At 40.7% G+C, this 24,661-nt stretch overlaps 1 protein-coding gene across 1 annotated transcript in view; it reads right to left on the bottom strand.

The window, feature by feature from the left end:
- PKD1L1 (polycystin 1 like 1, transient receptor potential channel interacting) overlaps positions 1-24,661 on the bottom strand; it is a 1,345,235-nt gene that overhangs the window by 1,169,073 nt on the left and 151,501 nt on the right. The window contains exon 5 of the mRNA XM_044065604.1: positions 3,427-3,559. Within this exon, the coding sequence (XP_043921539.1) occupies positions 3,427-3,559 (133 nt within the window). The remainder of the gene's footprint in view (positions 1-3,426; positions 3,560-24,661) is intronic.

Raw genomic sequence — 24,661 nt, 5'->3', positions numbered from 1 at the left:
TGTTGTCCCTACTGTAAACACATAGACGTGGGTCAGATAGTGACATCTGGCAACCCTGGTAGGAACCCTTGTGCTGTATTAGATTAACTTTACTGACCAGACTCTTGGGTGACAAAAAGAGACAAGCATTTTTTTCCAAATCGCAGCCCGCTTCTTTCAGAGCCTTCTTCAGCCAGGAAGGGACATCCCATGCAGTTCTTTATAAGACTGTTCACTCAATGTATCTCCTACTTCTGTAATAGATTACCGTTACCTATCAAGCAGAGTACTTTCCTAGTAACTTCTGGCAGTTAGCAAACAGGATTGTCTGGCAGTTGGCTTAGAGGCTTAAGCACCTGTTTCTGTGGTCTAGTGGTTCAAGGTTTGATTTCCTCAGCTTCCATTGCCTAACTGTGTGACATTGTGGAAGACAGGTAACCAGACTCCACTCCTGGGCTGAACCTGAAAAAGGTCTAGGGAGATCAGTGCTCTACCCTGTAAAACAAATAAAAAATAAATAAATAAAAATAAATTAAGGCTCCAACTACATACTTCCTGTAATTAATTCCTTCCACCTCCATTTGCCTTTTGTGTGACTCTGAACAAGTCACTTAACCAAATAATGCTCCCGAGCTGAGTCAGAAAAAATGTCCATATGGGTCAGTGCTCCACCCTGGTTAAGAAATAAAAACAGACAAACTTTTAAAATAATTCAGGATTACTGTATATGTGATTTCAGATTTGCACTAAGGATGTGTGTAGAAAGTCTACTGATGATGGGTTACTGTTAGTCTAACATCAGTACTGGGTGATGTGGCTTAATTTCTTGCTGGTCTCCTTGGTTTTAATCTTAGTAAGGACCTGTGAAGACACTGATAACTGTATCCATTACATTTTTTCTGCGACTGAATTGTCATTCTAGTGTTAGACATTTAACTATGAGCAGAATTATCAAATTGTGAGCCACATAAGTATGGCACTGCTGTGGGTAAGAAGAATTCTAGATGCTGCACATTGCTTCAAGGAGTACAGTTGCTAATACAGACAGGACCCTTTCCTCACTAACTAATATGGCCTTAGGCCAGAGCAATAGTAGAGTGCTATATGCAATTGTTGTCACTGGGCAGCATACTTGTGACTTACATTTTCTTCTTCTACTCTGTGGCACTGCTGTAGCTTACGGCAGTATCTGAGCACAACCCTCTACAAAAAGGGAGCTCCTTGCACTCTCATCAATGCCCTTGCCATGTATCAGAGTAGAGCCAGAACAGTAAGCACTACCATCATGAAGAACCCATCAGACACAGATACTCACTGCCATCATCACTGACAATGTTATAGGTAGTCTGGTTTCATGGCATTTTATTTTATAGTCAGCAAGTAGTACAGCTATCGCACTGGTTTCCCACTTCACATCAGCCACACTGTTGTAGGTGAGGGATGGTACCAGGACAATATGTACTATCATTAGTGTGCAGCAGGCAAACATCTCCTTCCATGTTCACTGTAATGAGTCAGGCTGCAGCCATAATACTGCATGCTAATTTTTCAGAATGTCCTCCCTCTCATTTAGATGCAATGGAGCTCAACTGTAGCACTGAGGAAGGAACAAATATGTCATGGTGGTGCATAATATTATTCAGAAGTAGAAAAGGTGTCAGGGTGATTGATGCCTTTTCATATTAGTGGCATTACTGTAGGTAAGAACTTTTCCAGAGCAGTACCTGTTATAATTAGAAAAATTATACATTTTACCTAAGGCTGGCCTTGTTGACTACATTTAGACATCTAAAAGGCAGGTAGTCCGTAAAGTTGCTGTAGCAAGCAGGATAAAAAGTAACTGACACCATCTGTTGTTAGATGACAGGTGATGAGGGTTTGGAGGGTGTTCTAATGGTTAAGGCGTTTGCCTTACAAACACAAGGTGCAGGGTTTGAGTCTCAGAAGGGATAATTGGCTAAGCTTGCAAGGGCAGTTAGCTTAGTACTAATCTATGAACCTGAAGAGCCCCACTTCAGTCCATTCCAGTTACATTCTCCATTTAATTTGCTTCCTAAAGTCCCCCTCCCCATGTATGAAGTCACCAGCTGCCACTGGCAAGATTATCATAAGATACTAACTTGGCCTATCTATACTACAAATGATTTTAAATATATTCAGTATGGCATAACATGGAGTTTAACTACATCACAGCTGACCTGGCTTTAAGTTGCAGCCCAAGTGATACAATAGGAGGCAGATGGGAAAGCAGTGGCAGTTATCAGCTCACACATCTCTGTGACAGGAAAAGTATGTATATATCTTGCAGGTGTGCATGTCCTGCCAGAAAGATTTTGTAATGAAATATGGAAATCTAGTTGGAACATCGGATCCTGAGGAGGCAGTGCTATCAATGAATAAGTGATGGCTGCATTTTGTACCCACTGCATAGTACATCCTGTGGAGGATATCAGGATGCCCAAAACAAGGTTAGATACATATATGGAAAAGTTATTTAGCCTTAGTATGACAGCCCACCATCACATAAATCTAAACCACTCCAGAAGTGGCCTATACTGGCAGTGATGAGGAAAATGCCAGATTATTGGGTAGAAGGGATTGGCTCAAGGGTTTGGTGGGAAAGTCCAAAAAAAATCTGACGTAATATTTAGGTTACTACGATTGCTACTGCATAATATTTTAACTGTATGACAGAAAATGTTCAATTTCAAAGTGAAAAGCATCTGATACCATGTAAATGGATAAACTTTTCAAAACATTACCAGCAGCAATAAATGCTGACTGCTAACTCGTCTCTGTGCAAGGTGTCATTCAAGATCTGTGCTCATTATGTAAACTGACTAACAAACAGATGACATGGAGAAAATCAGTCTCATATAAACAGATCTATGTCAAAAGGTTGAAAGACAAGTAAACAACAATGTTATATATATATATTTCCCTCTTTTCTTTTCTTTTTTTTTTTTTTGCAGGGGGAAAGCTTCCCTGCACCCCTGAAACTCCTGCAGATTATATTGACAAACACTGAGATTGTACTACATTTGGGAAAGGAAAAAATCCCAATTCCCAGAAATATCAGCAGCTGGTAGAAAATCCAGTTCAATGTTACCAGCATTCGGGCAATGAATGTTTAATATCTTTTATACATTCAGTCAAATGAATTACTCCCCTATAAACATATCTGTTTCACATCCAAGATTCTTGCAAAGTAATTGCACTACTCTATGTTCATTCAGTGACTGCTTTCCTGTTTTGTATGGTGTATTCTTACCTAATTTATTCAGGTTAAATTGTGAGCCCAAAACTCCTTCAAAAAGCAGAAAGTTCTGCAACAAAATGTGACATAGACAACAAATGAAGTTTGTTCAGCTCACCATTTCAGTTGTCTAGTGACAATGCATGTGCAAAAGCAACGTTACAGCAGTCTAAAAAAGAATGTTCCAGTACCTGGAGTGTTGGTGGGCCCATGCTTTTAACTGACGGAGGCTGGCATGCTGTCTGCACGACAAATATCTGTCTTGACAATGTGGCCGAGCTGACACGATTAAAGGCCTTCACTTCCACTGTGAACTCCCCCTCCCTGTAATGATGAAGAACAAGACATGCAGCTGGTTAAAAAATATTTTTTTTCTCAAATTTTTTTTATTAAAATTTTCATAATATGAAATCAAAAAGTGATATACAGTACAATAGAAGTTGTTGACGGTTAAAAATAAAAATAAAAATTCATGGTTAAAAATGTTTTTGCACAGAATAATTTATCCTAAGACTGGTTTGGTTATGTGTTTATTTATTTGGGCTTTGTTAACAAAGCTTATTACTATGGGGAGAAAAAGCTCCACAGAGACTAGGCACAGATACATGTTCATCGGGGGTGGGGGTTAGGTTCTAATAAAATTCTCCATGTATATCCCAATATATCAAATGAGTCAGTTACAGCTGCACAGACACTTAGTACAGACATTAATGTGTCAGTCTTGCTATCACAAATACCTGTGCCACTCACTGTGCTCTCAAAGACAGATCAAAACAAAGTACAATTTATAGAATTTATTTTGGGACAGGCAACTAAAATCCAGAAATTAAACACAACTCTTTCATCCTGAAATATGTACAACATTTACAGCAAAATTGCTCAGTTAATCCAGATACAAATGCATGAGACAAAAATGCATTGCTATATGTAACTGTAGACAGCTAAAAACATAGCAACAGATTAATTTGCACTTGATGGTTTTCGTGCATAAAGGTGTCATGCTCAGATATTAAGTAGTAATACTTTTACATTCTGTGTTGTTACTCAAGCCACATACTACTGTAGAACCTGGAGAGCCACACATTAAGTATTACTCCAGTTTAGGTGCTTGTTACCATTTTTAAGAAATGGTCTTTGAAAATATGAAAACTTTGAGGCATTTTGCAATCATCAGGCATTAAAAGGCACACTATTCCATAAGGTAGATAACAATAACTCTCACCCTAGTACAGGATTTTTTGAACAGTAAGTTGATGCAAAGATGAATACCTTAACTGTCTAGTGCAACGATAACAACTCACAAAGTAGGCCAGATCAGGATATTGCAGATCAAATATTAGTTTGTGCACACAAAGCAACTGAAATGATTTCAGTCTGTTTTATAAGTTATTTTGTAGCAGTTTATTAAGTATAGCTCAGGGGTGAGTTAGAAGACACATTTCTCAAGCAAGGTGTCTTTTTTATAAGATTTTTACTCACTGCAGAGCACCTAGTTAACCAATTTGTTAATACAATATAAGTAAAAATAGGCATTAATTTAGGATTTTGAATGGCCTGAGCAACTATTTCTTGTAAGGGTGTTGCCTGTTTAGCTGCATTGTATACATGGTCCTGGAGAGGTAACTTATTGTCAACTACAATATCCATATGGTTCCACATCTGAGCAGTTTCCAGTTATTGACATAGTCTGGTAATTGTGAATAAACCTTTTACTATTAGTTTTATGAAAATGTTTACCAAACAGCACAGCTTTGAGCTTATATTTATTGAGAATTGTTGTTTTTAATCATTAGTGCAGTCTGACTCTAGGATGGCCACGGTGGTGCAGCAGTTAGCGTTGCTGCCTCACAGCAAGGGGTTCTCCGGTTTGATCCTCGGCTAGGGTGCCTTCTGTGCGGAGTCTGCATGTCCTCCCTGTGGTCGTGTGGGTTTCCTCCAGGTGTTCCAGTTTCATCCCAAAGACATGCTGTAGGTGGATTGGACACTCTACACTGGCCCTAGGTGTGAGTGCATGCATGTGTGTGCCTTCTGTGGAAGGTTGGGCTGCAACTCGACACTGTAAAACTCCACTGCCAATCATGATCGGACAGGTGATCTGCTGTGGCGACCCCTAACCGGGAAAAGCCGAAAGAAGGAGTGCAGTCTGACTCTGTGTCCTCAACGACTTTGTCACACTAGGCCTGTCTGTCAACGACTGCTTCTTTAAGTTCCTGCAAATTCACATTCATTCCATCAGTAATGGTTCCTAGTCATCTTATCCTCTGCTCCCTTCTTCATTTGCCTTTGATCTATCTCAGTATCAGTGTCTTTCCAAGTGATCGTCGTCATTGCTTTCTGTGAAGTTTTAATTTTCCTGTTATACAGTTCAGTGAGCAGTCTATTTCCTTAAGTCCTGACTGATTTATCTTCTTGCACTCCTCAGGATTCTTCTCCAGCACCACAGTTCAAAAGCAATGTTTTTCCAGTGCACAGCTTTATCGTCCAGCTTTCACAGTCATACATTATTACTGAGGAAACTATATCTTAGACTATGCAGAATTTTGCTGACAATACAAAATGCTCTTTAAATTTTATGTAGGTTTGACATAGCTTTCCTCCCAAGACTGCAGTCATCATCTTCTGTAGAAATCTTTGAACTCAGGAAAATAAAATCTGTGGCAGCCTCCACTTCTCCATCTGTTTGCAAAGAAATGATAGAGACAAAAAAATAATAATTTTAGAACAGAAAAAGAATTTTTATTTATTTATATGTGTAGCAGCAAGCCAGCTTTTGCACTTTCGACTTTCACTTTCAAAAGCAGGTTCTTCAACTCCTCCTTTCAGTCATCAAAGTGATATAATATGCATATCTGAGACTGTTAATATTTCTCCCAGCAACTTTGACTCTAGCAAATGATTCATCTATTCCAGTAGTTCAAATAATTAATACTGTCCTTTCAAACCACCTACGCAGTCATGAAGCACTCAAATGTTACTTTCTGTTCTAAATACAGATTTCACAGAAGGTAAAAGAGGTGACCCAATAGCCACATTTTTCAAAGAACTTGCCACAATTTGTTACAGGCCATACAGCCAAAGGTTTTAAAGAAGTCTAGAAAGAATAAGTAAATACTGCTCTGGAACTCCTTGATTTCTCCATTCATCAGAAGTTGCTGACCGTCTGATTTCAGGTGCCTCTACCCCTTCTAAAACAATATAAGCACTCATTAGCATTGCCTTGTTATGAGATTTGAATATAAATTTACCTTTTCTAGTCCAGTGGTCACTGTTGTGTTTTCCAAAGTTGCTAGTAAATTCTAAGGAACACTATAATAGCATAATTTTAAAGGATTTTAAATACATTAACTGGAATTTCATCCCTTCATGCAGCTCTGTTACTTGCAAGGCTTTCTATGGTCCATTTAATTTCACTATGTATGATAGCTAGCTATAGATCTGAAAATATACCACTGTGTACATCAGTGATGTTAGGGCCCTTCTTTCACAGTTCGTATGTATATTCCTGCTAACTCTTCTTAATATCTTCTGCTAGTTCACTCCCATCTGTCTTTTATCAAGCCCATTTTCAGCTGGAGGTTTCCCTGGTGGCTTTTGTTTTATTTAATTCAATTCTAATATTTGTGATACAAAAACAAATGGTGTGAGCAACAGCTGACTGCATGTCTTGTTTTTGCTGACTGTACAGAGCTCTTCCCATCTCTGACTGCAAAGTATGTAGTCAGACTTATTTTGGTATTCACCAGGTGGTACCCAAATGTAAAGCCTTTCCTTAGGTTGCTGGAATACATCGACTAGGTAATATAATTCATAGTAATCCCTATGTCCCAATAAATTTTGTACTACAAGATAAAACTTGTTCATTAGTCTCCATGTTCTTTGACTACTAATTTTAGCACTTATGATGAATGAAATGTTTTATCTGGTGTTATTTTCAAAAGGTAATGCAAATCCTCTTACAACTGGCTGAGCTTCTCCTCTTCACTTTCTATATATAGGACACAAATGTGCATTGTTGTAATGTTTGTTGTCTTGCTTTCGGGTCTGATTGAAACCATTCTATCATTTATTGTGGATTTAACTGAGCACTGGTTTTGTAACCTTTTATTAACTATGAGGGCTACTCCTGTTCTGCTGCGAGATTCTAGTCCAAAGTAGAAGACCCAGTGATTATCTCATATAAAATGATCCGTTATAGTAGATTTTATTTCACTAATTCCCATGATGTAAATATTTACTTTTATCATTTTGTCTTTACCTGCATCAGGTTTAGCTTGATTCATACTTTCTATCTTCCACGTTCATTTCAGCCATCAGATTTCACTGCTATATAACCAATGACAAGAAAAGCTAAAGGGTTCTAAATAATCTGTGCTACACAAAGCAAGAATGGGGTAGGATTCACCATTATGTCAACACTTTCTATTAGCAAATGCAGATAATATTAATAATTCTAACATGGAACCTTGAGGAGCTCTAACGTTTATATAATAAAGGGTGGTAACAACTTTCCTACCATACTGCTGACTCATTCCTTTCTGACATATCTCTGAAACCAGCCAGATGTATGTTTCTTAGATGGCTTCAAAGTACCAGCTGGTGAAATGTACCAAATGACTTTGGACTGTCCAATAATACTGCTACAGCACAATTTCCTGATTCTGATTCTGAGAGACTTTCAAAAGCAGTTAGCAGGGTGACCCAGGGTGGAAGGCAATTCAAGAATGACCATGTAACTGTATTCAGTTCACCTCTACTGAAGTCCACAATAAGATGTTTAAGCTTCTACAAAATATAGCAGTGATATAATCAGCAGGAATGTATGCCCCAGCTAATGAAGGTATGTAAATGATCACTATGGATGTACATGAAACACATATTTGATTTAGCATTTTTGCTAATATATAGTGTACTGTATGAGAAATAAAGTACAGTTGTTTAAGTCCTACTTAGCAGCAGTAGAAGTTTGAATGTCTTCCTGCTGTAGTAGCCTGTGGGTATTGTCCTCCCAAGGAGACAGCACCTGGCCAGCTTGCCAAAGCTCCAATTCCTCTACTGGTCATTCACTCTGGATGCTGACAGGCTGCACTCTTTTGTGGATGGGGAAGTATAGTAGCATACCTCTCAAACATCCATCTCTAAAATGAGAAACACTAGCCTTCATAATGTGGAACAAATGGACAAAATGTGGAACACATACTAATGGCTTACTAACAACTTCAGCTAGGAAGGTCACATGATGGTCAAAATATGCTGGTTTTACTTATAAAAAATATTTAAATTAATTAATGTGATTCATTTCTATTTACCACTGATATCAGTTAAAAAAAATTCTAACATTGAATGTGTGACAGGCCCTTTCAATTTGGAACCTCCAAGAACATGACTTTTTTAAGACCACAAATGAGCTACTTTCCTCGTAATGAGGTACATTGAGACTTATCTGTACTAGCAACAAGAGTAAGGCAAATCTTCAGAAATTTACTGCCTTGAGAAAATAGGGAAGGTTCATCCTGAGCCAGCAGCCAACAATCAATGATTACCAAAACAATCATCCAAACAAGACCGATAACAACAATAACAACTGTAACACAGGAGGTTGTGTCCCACCTCAACTATCTATAAAGGGAGATGATAAGTGTGTGCGGTCAGTATGTAGGACTTGTACAACTGCACTATGTTCTTCATTCTCACAGCTGCAGCAGCTTATGGGAAAATTCCCAAAGATTACCCTACCTGGGAGGAGGAAGAATAAGGTTCCAGGAGCTACAGGCCCTAGTAAAGCCTGTCCTGGACATAAAGAAGGAATCAGCTTCTAGTGCTTTGTGAAATATGAATATAAGGCCAAGTTGCTGCATCTAGAATACTTTTGCAGTCTATCTATTTCCAGTACGCCATTAAAGAGGACATAGCCCCTGGTCTGGTAGAATGTGCTTAGCTTTGCCTGGAAATGTTACACCATGATGGGAATAGCAAAAAACAATAGGAGAGAACAGCCCTCTGGATATTGGCTTCTTAAATATGGGTTGGCCTTTCTTAGTCTCAGCATAGGAAATAAACAGCTGTTTAACCCTCATAAAGGACTTGTTTCTGTCAAAGTAGTATCTGAACTACCTGTGCACATCCAATGTATGTAGAATCAGTTCTTGCTTTTTTTTGGCTCTGGGAAGAAAACTGGGAGATCAATTGTTAGATTCAAAGTAACCTCCGAAGCATCAGCATGGCATGAATGAAGGAAGGAAGGATAGGTACGTAATGTGACCCTATCCCTGTTAAAAACCAGACAGGGTTCACTCATCATGAGAGCTTGCAACTCAGATACTCCTTTTATAGATGTTAGAGCAACAAGGAAAATGTTTTTCCAAGTAATAAACTGGAAGACAACCTAAGAGGCCTGCTGAAAGGGAGTTAAGGCCAATTTTTGTAGAACAAAACTGAAATCCCACACAAGACGAATTTGCTTGCAAGGGAGTCTAATGTGAGGGTCCCTATTAGAACGACAAAAGTTAAAAAAAATCAAACGGCTATAAAGCTAAATATTCAGCCACTCGAGATTGGTTTTCTAAAATCGCAGTACAGTGAAGATTGGAAAAGTTGCCCTTTCCTCACTGTAGTGTAATCTCAAAGTTGGTATATATAATTAGTGGGCGGGGGCAGCCCCCCCATAAAAATTTAGCCATTTGATTTTTCAAACTTTTGCCGTTTTAATAAGGACCCTAATGTGCAACACTAGTTTCAGAAACTGTTTGACCACAACATAGGGGGATCCATAAGCAGACAGGCTGAGACAGCTGCAAGATGCATCCTGGTGAAAGCATATAGGCCATCTTTAACTATCACACAAATATTTGAGAACCAGAAGTACTAGTTCCCTTTTGGGAGCCCTGTGATTGGCAAGGCATCAGATAGAAAATTTCTTCCATTTGCCAACACAAGAATCTATAGTAGAGGGTTTTCCTGCCTCTTTTAGTACCTGCTGTACATCCTCATGGAAAAAGTACCTAACTTAAGAAAAGTACCAAAAGCAAACTTCACACTTCTTAAGACTGGAGTGGTATCCTTCAAGGACCCCGAGCCAGTGGAAACCACAACCCACGCTGCTGAAACCCTTACAAATGCCTTCTACGAGTACCTCCAGGAATGTATGGATCAAGCAATCCCTAATAAAATCAAGACCCTTTCCACCAAAGGCAGGCACCCGGTCTGGTGGATCCCAGCCATAAACAAGCTCTACAACAAGAGGAGAAAGTTACTACATGACAGAGCAAAATCCCTAAAAGGGAAGGCATCTCTGATCACTACTAGCAAAAAACTACGATCACTCATAAAATCATCCAAGGCCAACTTTGAGAGAAAAATCGCTAATGACACAAAAGACAATCATAAGGCCTTCTTTAGCTATGTTAGAAACCTGGGTGGAAACTCCCAGATATGCTCAGAATTAGTCCAAAATGATACAAAAATCACTGATCCCACAGACATTGCCAACATACTGGCAGACAGGTTCAGTGTAAATTTCTCCCTCCCTCCCCAAAAGGAGAAATATCTATCCCACCAGAGTCTAGCCTCCCAAACATCTCAGATGCCCAGGTGAGAGCTGCTCTCTCTAAAGCAAAAACACAGCATCAATGGGACCGGACGGTGTCCCCGGCTGTGTGCTACACGAACTCAATGAGGAACTAAACCCACACATAAGGCTGCTGTTTAATCTTAGCCTTACTACAGGATCATTACCCAAAGAATGGCGTCACGGCAACTGTGGTCCCACTCCACAAAGGCGGTGCTTCTACGGACCCTGGAAATTACCGCCCCATAAGCTTGATGAGCCTTGTCTGCAAAGCTATGGAGAGGATCATAATGGAACTCATAAATAAAGACATTGGGGACCTACAGACACTGGATCCTACCCAATTTGGCTTTGTCAAGGGCAGATCCTGCCTCTTGAACTTGGTCGACTTTTTCGAAACGGTCACTAAGGCCATTGATGAGGGTAAGGCAGTTCACACAGCCTACCTTGACCTAGCAAAAGCGTTCGACACAATACCCCACTCGGGCATCATAGAAAAGCTCACCAGCTTAGATGTAAACCCATATGTCACAAGATGGGTTGCAAACTGGCTCAAGGACAGAACCCACAGGGTTAGAGTTGCTGGTGCCATGTCAGACTCTAAGCCGGTCATGAGCGGTGTCCCACAGGGCTCAGTCCTGGGCCCCTCTTGTTCGGCATTTATTTTTCTGAAGTGCAGGCAAACATAGGGGGATTGTGGCTGACAAAATTTGCAGATGACTGCAAACTGGGCACCATAATTGACACTCCATCAGACACAGACATCCTCCAGAGAGGTCTCATAGAAATGGATAACTGGTGCCAGAGCCATGGCCTTAAGCTAAATGCCAAAAAATGTATAGTCATACCCTTTGGGAAAAACAAGGTAACCCCTAATTACCACATAGGTGGTAATCCATTAAACACGGAAGACGTTATCAGGGACCTGGGGACCCAAGTTGACAGTAACCTCTCTTTTGACACTCACATTGCCAAAGTGGTTAGGAAGACCTTCTACATTGCCCACCTGATCATGAAGGGATTCACATCCAGATCAGGAGAGGTCATTGTACCCCTGTACTCTTCACTTATCAGACCAATGATTGAGTACAATGCCCCATTCGGAATGTACCTTACCCGACACCTGCAGCAGTTGGAAAGACCCCAAAAGTTCCTCACCAAAAGGATAAAGGGGCTCAAACATATGTCATACGCTGCCCGACTGAAGAAACTCCAGCTCTATTCAGTTGCATACCGTCTGCTCAGAGGTGATCTGTGCCTGACATACAAGGCCATGTCCAACCCGGAATTAATGGACATGCTCCACCTCAAAAAATCCAAATCCACCAGAGCCACGAGAGCAAGAGACTTAAACCTCAACACGGATATAAATAGGACGTGCTGGAGAGACAGATTCATCACCCAGAGACTCCCTACACTATGGAACAGAATCCCAGTCCATGTGAGGCAGAGCCCCTCACTGACTCTGTTCAAGAGAAATCTTGACGAGTGGATGGGAGATCGTAGGTTTATCCCGGGAATCATCTCTGTGTCACTGCTGGACAGAGGCACAGCAAACTAATGGGTATAGTATTCTCATCCTAAGGGGTGGTGAAAGCCACACACACTCTGGCTAGGCTTATAAATGTCCTAGGGCAGATAGCCTAGTATGAACCCATGAACAGGTATTAAAACTGAATCATCTAGGCTGTTAGTTGTAGATGATTGATGTCAAGGTGTATAAAACTCCCCCTGTGCTATGTGAGTAGATCCAATCTGTGAGGAAAATTATGGTAAATGACCTCGGCCAGTTCTATAAGATGAGAGAAACTATTTTGCCCGGGCCAAAAGTAAGTCACCACAATGACTTTTGGAAATCCCTTCTGAATCTTATCCTGAGAAATTCTCTTGCAGGAACCTGAAGCTGTTTAGAAAAACACAGAAAAAATTGCTGATAAGTTATTACTTTTTCTTTTGTAAGAAAATTGTATTTAACAGACAACCCCAAAATAAAATTTTGTGTGAGAGTGTAATACAAGAATTTTGTTGGTTCAATAAAAAGAAGCTATGTCTTACCATAACCTTCCATCTGTGTTGTTGATCTTCATCCATTCATTGCTGATGGGTTATCGGTTCCATCCTCGTAACTAAGTCGGCCTTATACCAAGCTTGCATCAGCCAAAAACTCTCGAGCTAAGCTTTTACCCACAATACCCTTCTCCCTGATACGTCAGAACAAGCTTGCCATATAGCCATAAAGCCGCGTTCAAGCCAGCCCTCAGCTAAGTCTTTGATATTTTGGATATACAAGTGCTTATTGAAAGGCTTGATAGCTTATCCTTCTTTATTTTACTCGTGTCTAGCTATCGCTAAGTTTTCAACCCTCTCTTCCTACGTTTCCTGTCAACTACCTGTTGGTAATCTTTGTATGAGAACGGAACCGATCACCCATTAGTGATGAATGGAATGAAGATTAACAACATCAGATATATCATTTTGCATGTCTGATTATTTTTACTGTATTACATAAGAATCCTTTATTACTTGTTACATTTCTCACACTTTAGTAGTGTTTCAAAGCTGAACTGTTTCCACTGCTGCTGCAGTACTTAATTACATTGTGTCTGCTAGTTTTACTGGACTCTGTTATCTGGGTTGTGTGGTTCCCCTGCACTTGAGCTCTAAAAGCAGCATTTTTACATTAAGAGGGTTTTCTGACTGCACTCTTGTGGCAGAAGTGAGCTGGAGTCTCCTGTCTGAAATCTTATTGTGCATTTTCATGATTGGTCTGTAGGCCTTGCTGTTGTAAAACTTGTTTTTCTGATTCTATATAAGCCCAGTGTTTATGCTAGGCTGCTCTCATCACAGAGGTAGTTAGCAATACCCTATATAGATGCAAACGCATTCAAGTTAAAATTGTCCTTAGAATAGTTATCTCTGCAACCTTTCCCAGTATCCCTGCTGCTCTAAGAGTATCTAAGTTGTATACAGAGCAGCCAGCATAGCCTTGTTGGACAGCTGCAGCTCACACTGAGTATAGCACCCACTCTTCGGCCGTGTGCTATTATCCCAGTCCAGTTAAATCTCCCCACTTTTCTCCCTGATTAAACCCATAGTAAAAAAACTGAAACCATGGAAAGGCACTTTCTTGCTATCTCTTTGGCCACCCTGGTGGACATAAGCATCCTGAGGCAATGTAACAATTGTCTCTCATACACTGACAACCACTTAATCCTGAAACAAATACAGTGTGTGAGAGATGTAGTTTCATTATGAAAACTGTGACATGACTCTCACATACTGACAAATCAAATCTAATGCAAACAGGTTATCAGCACATGCACATCATTTCCCTCACTAAATATGGTCTCAGTACATAAACCCACATGTGTAGGTACTCACAAGTAACTTACCAAAAGAGCAGAGGCCTCCTGTACACTGCCATCAGAAACCACATGCAAACAAAATCAAGTCAACACCAACCACTACACGTACAAATGCACATTACAGGGTCTCCACAAGCAAACCCTAAGGTAAAACACCACACATTCAAACATCTTGGTCATAGGAGACTCCATTGTCAGACACATGGACACCCCCTATCACCAGTTTGAATAAAGATATGGTTATAATCAGTTGACTGTCAGAGGCCAGGATTCACCCGATCCAGGCACTCAGGTCATTCAGCCACAAGTACCAGTATCCATAGTTCTCAACCTCAACACAAAAATCTGGACAAAGCCAAAAATAATGGAGGGATAAAGCCTCAAAAATAGAGACAAATTGTAAATATTGCTCTTCCAAACATAGAAAATTACCAGAATGAAAGGTCTTGTATTACCATGCATTTTCTGAAGGATACGAAGTCTGAAACTCAAATGTCTATCATTATTTAGTGAATTCAGTCCTCACTGATTTGCTGACAAAATCCAGAAAATCACAAATTTTATGAGGAACAGACCAAAATATGAGGCAAAAATCTGTATATTCTATGAAAATCTGGACAGTTGAGAGGTATGCCAGTATGACTCAGTCATAGTCCATGTGGATGTGAATGAGCTGAGATTTATCTCCCTGGACTATATGAAGAGAGACATGATGGACCTCTCTGAATACATGTGGCAAGTGGGTATGAGCCTTGCATTGAGAAGTATTCTACCCTCACCAAGAATGATACCATACCACAAATTTGCGTAGCTACTGGTGTCATTCTAAGGGGAACAAGTATTTGTCTGCTTGGGATGACTTGATCCACAGACCAAGCTGCTTTGCCAGAGATGGTCTGCACATGTCGCCACTAGACTTTTGAATACTGGCCAAGGCATTAGCCAGGCTCATTGTGCCTTTTTTAGCAACTGCAAAATCAAAGTACCTACCAATGTAACAAATTATTCTAGTGCCAAGCTGAAATTACTACTGCTCAGTGCTAGGAGTCTAAACAAGAAGCTGCATTGCCTGAAAGCTCTCCTCACCCTTTAGAATGTTGATGTCTGTGCAGTTACAGAGACATGGATCAAGGCTGAGAAAGCACCTCAGTAATGCATGGTTACAATGGCTATCACACATTCAGACCACCCTCTGAAAAGGGAAAAAAAATGAAAGGCGGGGGTGTTTCCATTTACATAAAAAAACAATCACACCTCAAGATTGATCAAGCAGGTTGACTTGCTTGAGCTACTGCATATCCAGCTGACCATAGGCAAAATGCCCCATTATATCATTGCTATCTACAGGTCCCCAACCATGAGCCTTGAAATTCAATCTGTGTACCTGACTTACTAGAATGACTTACATCCAGCTCAACACACTACTCATGGGTGATTTAATTTTAACTACCCTTCCATAAACTGGGAAACAAACAAGACAAGTAACATGCAGGCTTGGAGATTCCTGAACATTGTCAATGCAAATGATCTGGAATAGCTGTTCTGCACTCCTGCTAGGGGCTCAAATATCCTTCACATTGTACTCACAAACATGGAGAAGCATTGCACCCCCCCCCCCCCCCGGGTGTAATGTCCTCATTAGTAAGATCAGATCATTAATCACTGCCCTTTGAAATAAATATAATGGTAGAACCCCCATCAAAGCCTAAAACCCTACATTTTTCCAAGGAAAATTACCTTCTATTAAGTGATAGTATAGGTAATTTTAAAGGTCCTCTATCCCCCAAAACATGGAGGCCTATGCAGAAGTATACACAAATGCCCTGTACAGCCACTTAACTGCATAGAAATGGGAATACCTGACTGAATTAAATCCAAGTGTAAGCATAAAAACAAGTCACATTGGTGGACCCCTGGCATAAACAGACTATACAACAGAAGGAATAAATTCTGTATAGAAGTAAGTGGGAGGGACCACAACAGAAAGCAAATCATTCATTAGTCTCAACAGGCATATCAGGGAACTAGTCAAGTCTTCAAAAGTTAAATATGAGACTAAAATATCCTCCCAAGCAAAGGATAACATTACCTAAACTCAGATAGAAGTAGCAGCAAATCTGCTGGCCAATAAATTCAGCTCACATTTCACCCCCTCGTCACCTCTGGTCACTCTCCTATACCATTATTTTGCCTGTTATCACAAAAGAACAGGTCATTTCAGCATTTCGGAGAGATCTGGGTACTCAGATAGATACATAAATAGTAATCTGAACTTTTTTTTAACAAGAAACATCTTTATTAAATTATCACTTATGGCAAAGGCCAAGGTACCAGAATAAAACTATGGTAAATTATATTTTCCTGTATTCAGCATGATTCCTGTTTCATGGTGGAACTTTATGGTGTTTTTTGAATATAAATAAAAACAAGCCATACTGACATATTTTTAGTTGCAAACATTATACATCACTTATAATCCATCCAGTCAATATCAGTCAGACATTATACAGGTCATTCAAATCCTGCCTTCCTTTAAACTTCATTCCTCCAAAATATTATTTTGCATGTATTCTTGCCACATTTCCCATTTTTTCTAAGTAATTTGCTCCTAACCCTTTCTGAAGATCCAATTTCCAGTTGTTTTATCTCCATTACTTTAACCACCATGTGTCCATGGTGGTGAGGAAATCCTTCTTTGTGGCTCAGCTTATAAGTAAGGGCATGGCATCCAGATCTAATGATGTCATAGTACCTCTGTACTCAGTCCTCATAAGACCAATAAATGAGTACAATGCCCCCTTTTGCATGTGCCTCACCAGGCACCTGCAGCAGTTGGAGCTTCCTCAGAGGTTTCTCACCAAAAAATACAGGATATAACCAACATGTCATATGTGGAGCGATTAAAAGCCCTATCACTGTAGTCAGTTTCCTACCGATTACTAAGGGGTGATCTATACTTGACCTATAAGGCAGTTTCTGACAAAATGTTGCATATTCGCAAAAATGCCCAAGGGTTACCCAGTCCATGGATCTAAACCTTATGTCTGACACGAATAATCATGATGGAGAGACAGATGTGTCCCAAAGGTTATCCCTCCTCTGGAATAGGTTTCCTATTCATGTGAAGCAGAGGCCTTCCCTGACCATTTTCAATTGCAATCTGGACCATAGGAAGGGAAATTGCAAATTCACTCCTGGGGGTGGTACACATACCCCTTATGAACAAAGGCATTCTGTAAAAATTGTCAAAACTCTGCTTGCTGACCCTTGATATCTTTACTCTAGGGACAGAGAATTGCATAAAATCTGGATAAAACTTGCTAGGTTTGTAAGGGCTCTTGAGCCATTAGCCTAGTAATCTCTGATGCACCTATCCACTTATAAGAGAAATCCCAGATGTGACTGGAGGTTGGACACATTTAAGGACTTAAAACATCTGGGAAAAGACTCTCACAAATACACAAGTCATCTAAATAAGGAAAAATGTGGATGCTCTGCAATCTGCAGTGAATCACCTGTGAGAATAGACACTTGTGAACACTCAAGGTGCACTGGACAGCCTGAATGGTAACGCAGAGTACTGAAAATGTTAACCACACACAGCAAACCTTTGAAATTTCATGAAACTGTCAGCAATGCCTATGTGATGATAAGCATCTTTTAGATCCAGTGTTAAGATAAGACAATGGACTGGAAGCAATAATTGAGGGGTCAACATCTTTAATTTTGGAAATTTCACATAAAGGTTGAGAAAAGACAGGTCTAACATAGGTCTCCATACTTGCTCCAGGTTTGTACTAAAAATATCCTGGAATAAAAACCTTTGACCATCTGACTCGCAGGTACTGGTTTGATGACTCCTGCTTCAAACATATGTTGTGGCATTGGTGGAAACAGGAGGTCTGGTTGGATAGATGTGAGGGAATTCCCCTGAAAAGAGGAGGAGAGTCCTCCCCTGCCAAGTGAAGCCTTCCTAAATCTCCTTCAACACCCATCTCTCTATCTGAAACCATCTAACCTCAGGCTAAGGGGATGAGGGCCAGTCGGTCTGAGAGAAGTACAGAAACTGGAGCAGGAGGTGTGGGTAAGATGATAGCCTGCATATTGATTAGTGTTGACTGCCATTGCCTACATCATCTGTAAACATGCAGCTCTGACTTGTAATCCATTCAGGATTCACTGCACCTGTATATACTAACTTCCATAAGTTTGAAATATGGAGTTACTTTCTCTTAATGTTGTAATTCTCTACAGCAAAACTTAACATACTTTTGTATAATTCTCTGGGCAATTCACCTTTTTTTCAAAGCTTGCTGGGAACTTTACAATCTGTTGTAGCATTTCTTTCTAGAGCTGCAAAACTGTTTCTTTTAGGAACACTGGTCAGTCAGCAGTTCAAGTGTGAGACAGGTTATCATTTAAGTAATCCCAATACACTGTATCCTTTGGTGCTACCTATTTCAGAACTGGAGGAACCTATTTCTGATTTACCTGGCTATTTACTTACTGTTGTGGATATTTTTATACATATATATATATATATATATATATATATATATATATATATATATATGTTATTCTTTCAACTATGAACACGTTAGGCTGTCAAATAGAATAATTTAGGTGTATGCGTCATATGGGTTTATGGTTGGAATGGCTGAGTGAAATTTTCATCCACTCTGGACTTTCATTAAAGCTCCTTCAGCCCTAATTCATCAACTACAAAGAACTAAGAGAGAATGACTTGCCTCCTTCTTGCAGGACCTGTGGTAATGCCTCTTCTAGTGATTCAGTGGGATGTGAACCAATGGATCGGTAACATGTGGAGAGTTGATGTGAATATTAATATAATCCTTATATGGTGAGCTAAGTTGTGATGGAAAGAGTTGCTGTGAAACCATTAAAGTGCCCTATGACATAAGGAATAGAATACATACAAACCACATACTAAGGTGTAAGTTTAATTTATGGCATTATTATCGGTTATTCAAATTTAAATGGCTTACATTTAAAATTAAAAAACACATTTTTATACCTACCCTCTTACCCTGCAGTTGTTTCCCTGTACATTCACAACGCAGGCTTCTTGATGTTTTCCGGGACATTAAAGTGAAGTTTCACCACATCCATCCAAATCTTTGCATGTTTTACTTCTTTTCATGTTACTTGTTGCCTTGGCATGTCATTAATAGCTTTCCCTAAGCTAAACATTGTCACTGCACCCAATGTGGCATTGTCAGGAAGTAACCTCTCACCTCTTGGGATTTTGATGCAACTATGTAAATAACTATGAATTGCACTGGCACAGGGGTGATTTTTTTTTCCCACTTAGGGCTGCCAAACTGCAATACAGACAATCTGCCTTGAGAAATTCAGACACTTATCTGAGAGACTAGCCTTGCAGAAGCTAAAATAAGATGTCACATCCTGGGGGCACAGTAGTATTTTAGGAACATGAATATCTGCAGATTATTAGGAATCAGCAGTGGTACCCTTCTAAATTGTATGTTAGTGTTACTACAATCAAAGAAAATCCTTATTGTTTATTTTTTTATTGACATTTTATTACAAGGAAAGTCTGGTTGGGCAGAAGCCCTCTTTCAGCAGAGCCCCAGGGAGAAAAGCTCCAAGTTATTCACATTTTAAGAACAATAACTTTACATTTTTCAAAAACAAAACAAAATATAATAAATTAGATATAATACAAAAAAAGAAGTTATGTACTCACCATAACGTTCCCTGTTTGTTGTACATCTCACCATTCATTCTTACTTTGATGGGTTCGGAGCCGATCCTCGGCTCCAACTCAGCTAAATACACAGCTGGAAGTCTCAAACTTGGCTTGTGGCAGTGGTGCAACTCTCCAGATCTTGTTTGCTGCTAACTTACTAATGGGTAATATATATATATATATATATATATATATATATATATATATATATATATATATATATATATAAAACACCATATCAATGAGAAACAAACTGAGTCAAGAAGCTCATATAAAGAGGAAAGATTACCACCAGATCCTCTAAGATTCCTTGGACGGGAGAAGGAGGGAGGGGTCATAAGAATGAATTACGAGATAGACAACAAACATGGAACATTATGGTGAGTACATAACTTCTTTATGTTATGTTGTCCTATCTTGCCTTCATTCTTACTTGGATGGGACAGCATCCCTAGCACCTTTTTCCTGGGTGGTTCACAAGAGTACACCTTTGAGCACAGTGGAATCAAAACAGGCCCTGTCCCTGGAGGCCAAATCCACTTTGTAATGAGTGATAAACGTATGAGGACTGGACCACGTAGCTGCAGCACAAATACTGTCCTTAGACATTCTGGCCTGAAAAGCAGATGATGTAGCTTATGCTCATGTTGAATGACCCCTAATTCTGAAGGTCAGTTTTCTATTATTGGAGGTATAGATAAAGGTGATACAATCTGAGAGCCAATTTGAAAGGGTGACTTTAGAAATGGCATACCCTTTTTTGCCTCAGAGAAGGAGATGTATAATTGATCATATTTCCTGAAATTTTTAGTTCTATGCAAAAAGAATTATGCACGTCCAACTGATGGAGTTGATACTCTGCCTTGTTGCTATGGTTGAAGAAAAACACCGGGAGCTCAATGGATTCACTGATATTGGATTGAGAGCAAACATTAGGTACAAAGGATGGATTAGTTTGTAACAATACCCTGTCCTTGTGAAAGATCAGATATGGTGATCTGATAGACAGTGCTTGCAACTCGGAGACTCTTCTGGCAGATGTTACGGCTACTAGAAAAATGGTCTTCCAGGAAAGAAATTTGAGGTCACAAGATGAAGAAGGCTCTTACGGTGGCAATGTAAGATGAGATAGGAGAAAATTTAAATCCCAAGGAGGAATTGGTTCCTTAAAAGGAGGTCTCGATAAGGAAGCGCCTTTTAAAAATGCTTTACACAACCTGTGTGAGATTAAGTCAGGAGAATGGTCACCAATGTGGAAATTCTAAACTGCAGCCAGCTGGACCCTACTAGTTGCTGCAGCCGAGCCTTGCTGAAGAGTTCTGCCAGAAATTCTAAAATGGACTGAACAGATGCAGAAAAAGGGTCAGTGTTTCTATTTTGGGCCCAGTGAGAAAATCTTTTCCCCTTGCTAGTATATAGTCTTCTAGTAAAAATGCTATGAGAGGACATCAGTATGTATTTGACTGCTGGAGTAAAGTTTTGAAGCCTGACTAAATTGGGAAGTAGAGCAGCCATGCTGTCAAGTTGATGGTGTGGAGAGAAGGATGAAGTCCACCTGACATATGTGTCAGAAGGTCTGGAACTGGGTTGAGAGTCCATGGCTTCTCCTGAAGATGAGGCCAGAGGAAGCGGGAACCAAATCTGTCAAGGCAAATATGGGGCAATGAGAATCATCCTGCTTTCCAAGGATTTTGCTTTCTGGATGACTTTGGGTATGAAGGGAAATAGGGGAAAGGCATAAAGAAGTCCCGAAGACCAATCGTATACAAGTGCGTCTCTCGGTGTCTCCCTTGGTGGGGGAATTATGGCAAAGTAGCTGCTGCACTTGGCATTCATGGAAGTGGCAAAAAGATCACAGCAAGGCTGACCTCATTTCTGGAAAAACTCTTCCGTTATGTTCTGGTTCAGAGACCACTCATGAGGCATTAATACTGCTCTGCTGAGCTTGTTGGCTATCACATTGGATTTCCCTGGGATGTGCATTGCTACTAGAAAGCGTTGGGAAGAAATTGGCCATTGCCAAACTCTCAGAGCCTCGCAACAAAGTGAATATGATTTGGTTCCTCCTTATTTATGTGCCAAACCACTGACATATTGTCTGACTGTATAGCAGTCTTCCCCAGTGGAAGAGAGTCGTGGAGTGCTTGCAATGCCAGAAGCACTGCTCTCATCTCTAGAACATTGATATGCAAGTGGGCCTCGTGTTCCTGCCATATACCTTGGTCTTTCCCAGATAATGCCCCCACCCTATCTGGGAAGCATCCGTGGTCACTGTAGCAACAGGTTGTTGTGGAATAAAGGGTCTCTCGATAGTCACATGGTTGGACTGGATCCACCACCGTAGGTCCTTTTTGCATGACTCCGTTATTCTGATCAGGAGGGATATAGGAAGTTCTTGAAGCAACCATTGGGAGAATAGAAGCCATTGAAGGATTCTCATTTGCATCCTGGCAAGAGGAACTAGTGTTATGGGTGAAGCCATTTCCCTAGGAGTTTCAGAACTACTTTTGCCTTTACCTTGTCCTTGGGAAAAAGGTGAAGTATTTGCTGTCTGAGGGCTGAAATTCTGTCAGCTGGAAGACATGCCATCATGGAAACAGTGTCTAGGTTTGCACCTATGAAGGTAATATGTTGACAGGGCAACAAGGCAGATTTTTGTAAGTTGACTGATATGCCTAACTGAGCACAGACTTCCAATATTGCATCCCTGGCTTTTTGGAGTAGATGCTTGATGGTGGCAGTTATGAGCCAATCGTCCAGATATGGAAACACTTGGAATCCAAGATGCCTCGAGTGAGCCGTTACTACTGCCATGCATTTGGTGAACACTCTTGGGGCTGTAGTGAGACCAAAGGGCAGAGCTCAGAACTGATAATGACTGGCTCCCAGCTGGAAGCGTAAGTGACTCCTTGATGCTCTGTCCATTTTTATGTGGCAGTATGCATTTTGGAGGTCTACTGAGCACATCCAATTGTCTTTCCCTAAGAAGGGAAGTACTGATTGTAGTATCACTATTTGGAACTTTGACTTTTTGACAGATTTGTTTAACTTGCTGAGATCCAATATGGGTCTCCAGTCCCCTGTTCTTTTTGGCAGCAAAAAGAATCTTGAGTAAGTTCCGAATCCTGTTTGGTCTGTGGGACTTCTTGGATGACCCTTTTGTCCAGCAACGTTTGGATTTGTATAGTTGCTTGCTCCCTTAGATTGAGTGGAACATCCAGGACTGTTCTGATTTGTGGAACAGGGTGGCAAAAGGGAATGGAATATCCTCTGGTTATTATGCTTTGTACCTACTTGTCTTTTGTGATACTTTGCTAGGCTTCTGGGTACAAAGACAAACGTCCCCCGACTGCCTCCAGAGTAGAGCAGGCAGGCCTCCTTTCAGGAGAGCTGATAGGGATGTCTGTGAAAGGAATCACAGTCACCCTGGTTTTGCAGACCCCCCCCCACCTCTAGGACAAAGTCTACCATTGTTACCTCCCCCTCTGCCCCTGGGGAAGGAGTCACCTTGTGCATCTTGAAAAGCTCCCTAGGATCTTTTGAACCCCATTTTTCTACTCTTCTGACCTTTAGGGTAAGGTCTTGAAGGTACAGAAAAACGTACTCCACTGGGAAAGAGAGTTTTCCTTTCCTGCTCGCATCTGGTGAGTGTGTCTTTTAGTTTGGGTCCAAAAAGTGAGGAATCATCAAAAGGGACATTAGTAAAGGTAGACTTAAAAGGTTCTGCAAAATTACACAAGCGCATTCAGGAGTGTCTCCTCAGGGAAATTCCTGAACCCGCTGCCCTGCTCGCTCCATCCCTGCATAAGACATCAGTCTCATGGAGGAGTTGATGATAGATTTTAAGGTGGATAGCTGCAAGGAGACTTTCTCATTCACTCCCGCAGCTAATGAACTTTGTAGAGTATCTCCTAGCTCTTTCAGGAGATCTCTTTGCAGCCTTGTAAAGTGAGTGAGGTAGTTCAGCAAGAGGAGTGTAAAAGTAGGTGATGAAAAGACACGCTTCCTGTATCTGTCCATCATTTGAGAATCTTTGTTTGAAGGATGAAGATGAGCATGTCTCAGAAAGTTCCTTCTTGGTGGCTGCTGCCACCACCATAGCATCTACAGGTACACCCTTTGTGAGAAAATCTTTTCCAGTAGGGGCTGACAAAAACTTGTTCGGCCTCCGAAGGACTGGTTCCATAGTGTCAGGTGACTCCCACGCCTTTTGAATGACCAAGTCCATTAGTTCATAAAAAGGCAGAAACACCCAGGGGGCTGAAGGTTGAGATCCAATGGCCTTCAGGTACACCGACTCCTCATCAGAAGGGGTGATGGTTTTCCAGCTGCCTCTCTACTTTAGGATCTTCAGGATATCTGCAAATGAGATATCATCAGAGGACGACCGTGAGGACACTTCTGACTTCTCAAGGTCAGTATCTGAGGTGACAGACTCATCAGGGGAGTCTATATGCTTCCTCTTGCATGTCCTCTTTAGAGGGGCCTCCTCAGAAGGGTATTCTGGGGAGGCCTCGGAAGAGAGGGGTTCACCCAATGGGGGATCCTGAGGCTCTGGATCTCTGCTGTCCTGTGGATGGGGTGGTGCCAAGACAGCAGCTGGTGATTTGGGGGGATGAATGCCGGTATCTCTATGTAGAGCTGTAGAGGGGGACAGCACACTCCTCATCAGCTCAAAAGCAGATCCCACTGGTTCTGAGGATATCTCCAGCTCCAAGGAGATGGAGGACAACCCCTGTTCCAGAGAGACTGGCTCCGAGGCCGAT

Source organism: Protopterus annectens, chromosome 3.part0 (genome assembly GCF_019279795.1).
Source record: "Protopterus annectens isolate FY-2018-M chromosome 3.part0, PAN1.0, whole genome shotgun sequence".
Classification (NCBI taxonomy): domain Eukaryota; kingdom Metazoa; phylum Chordata; order Ceratodontiformes; family Protopteridae; genus Protopterus; species Protopterus annectens.
This window is presented reverse-complemented; position numbering and strand designations above follow the sequence as displayed.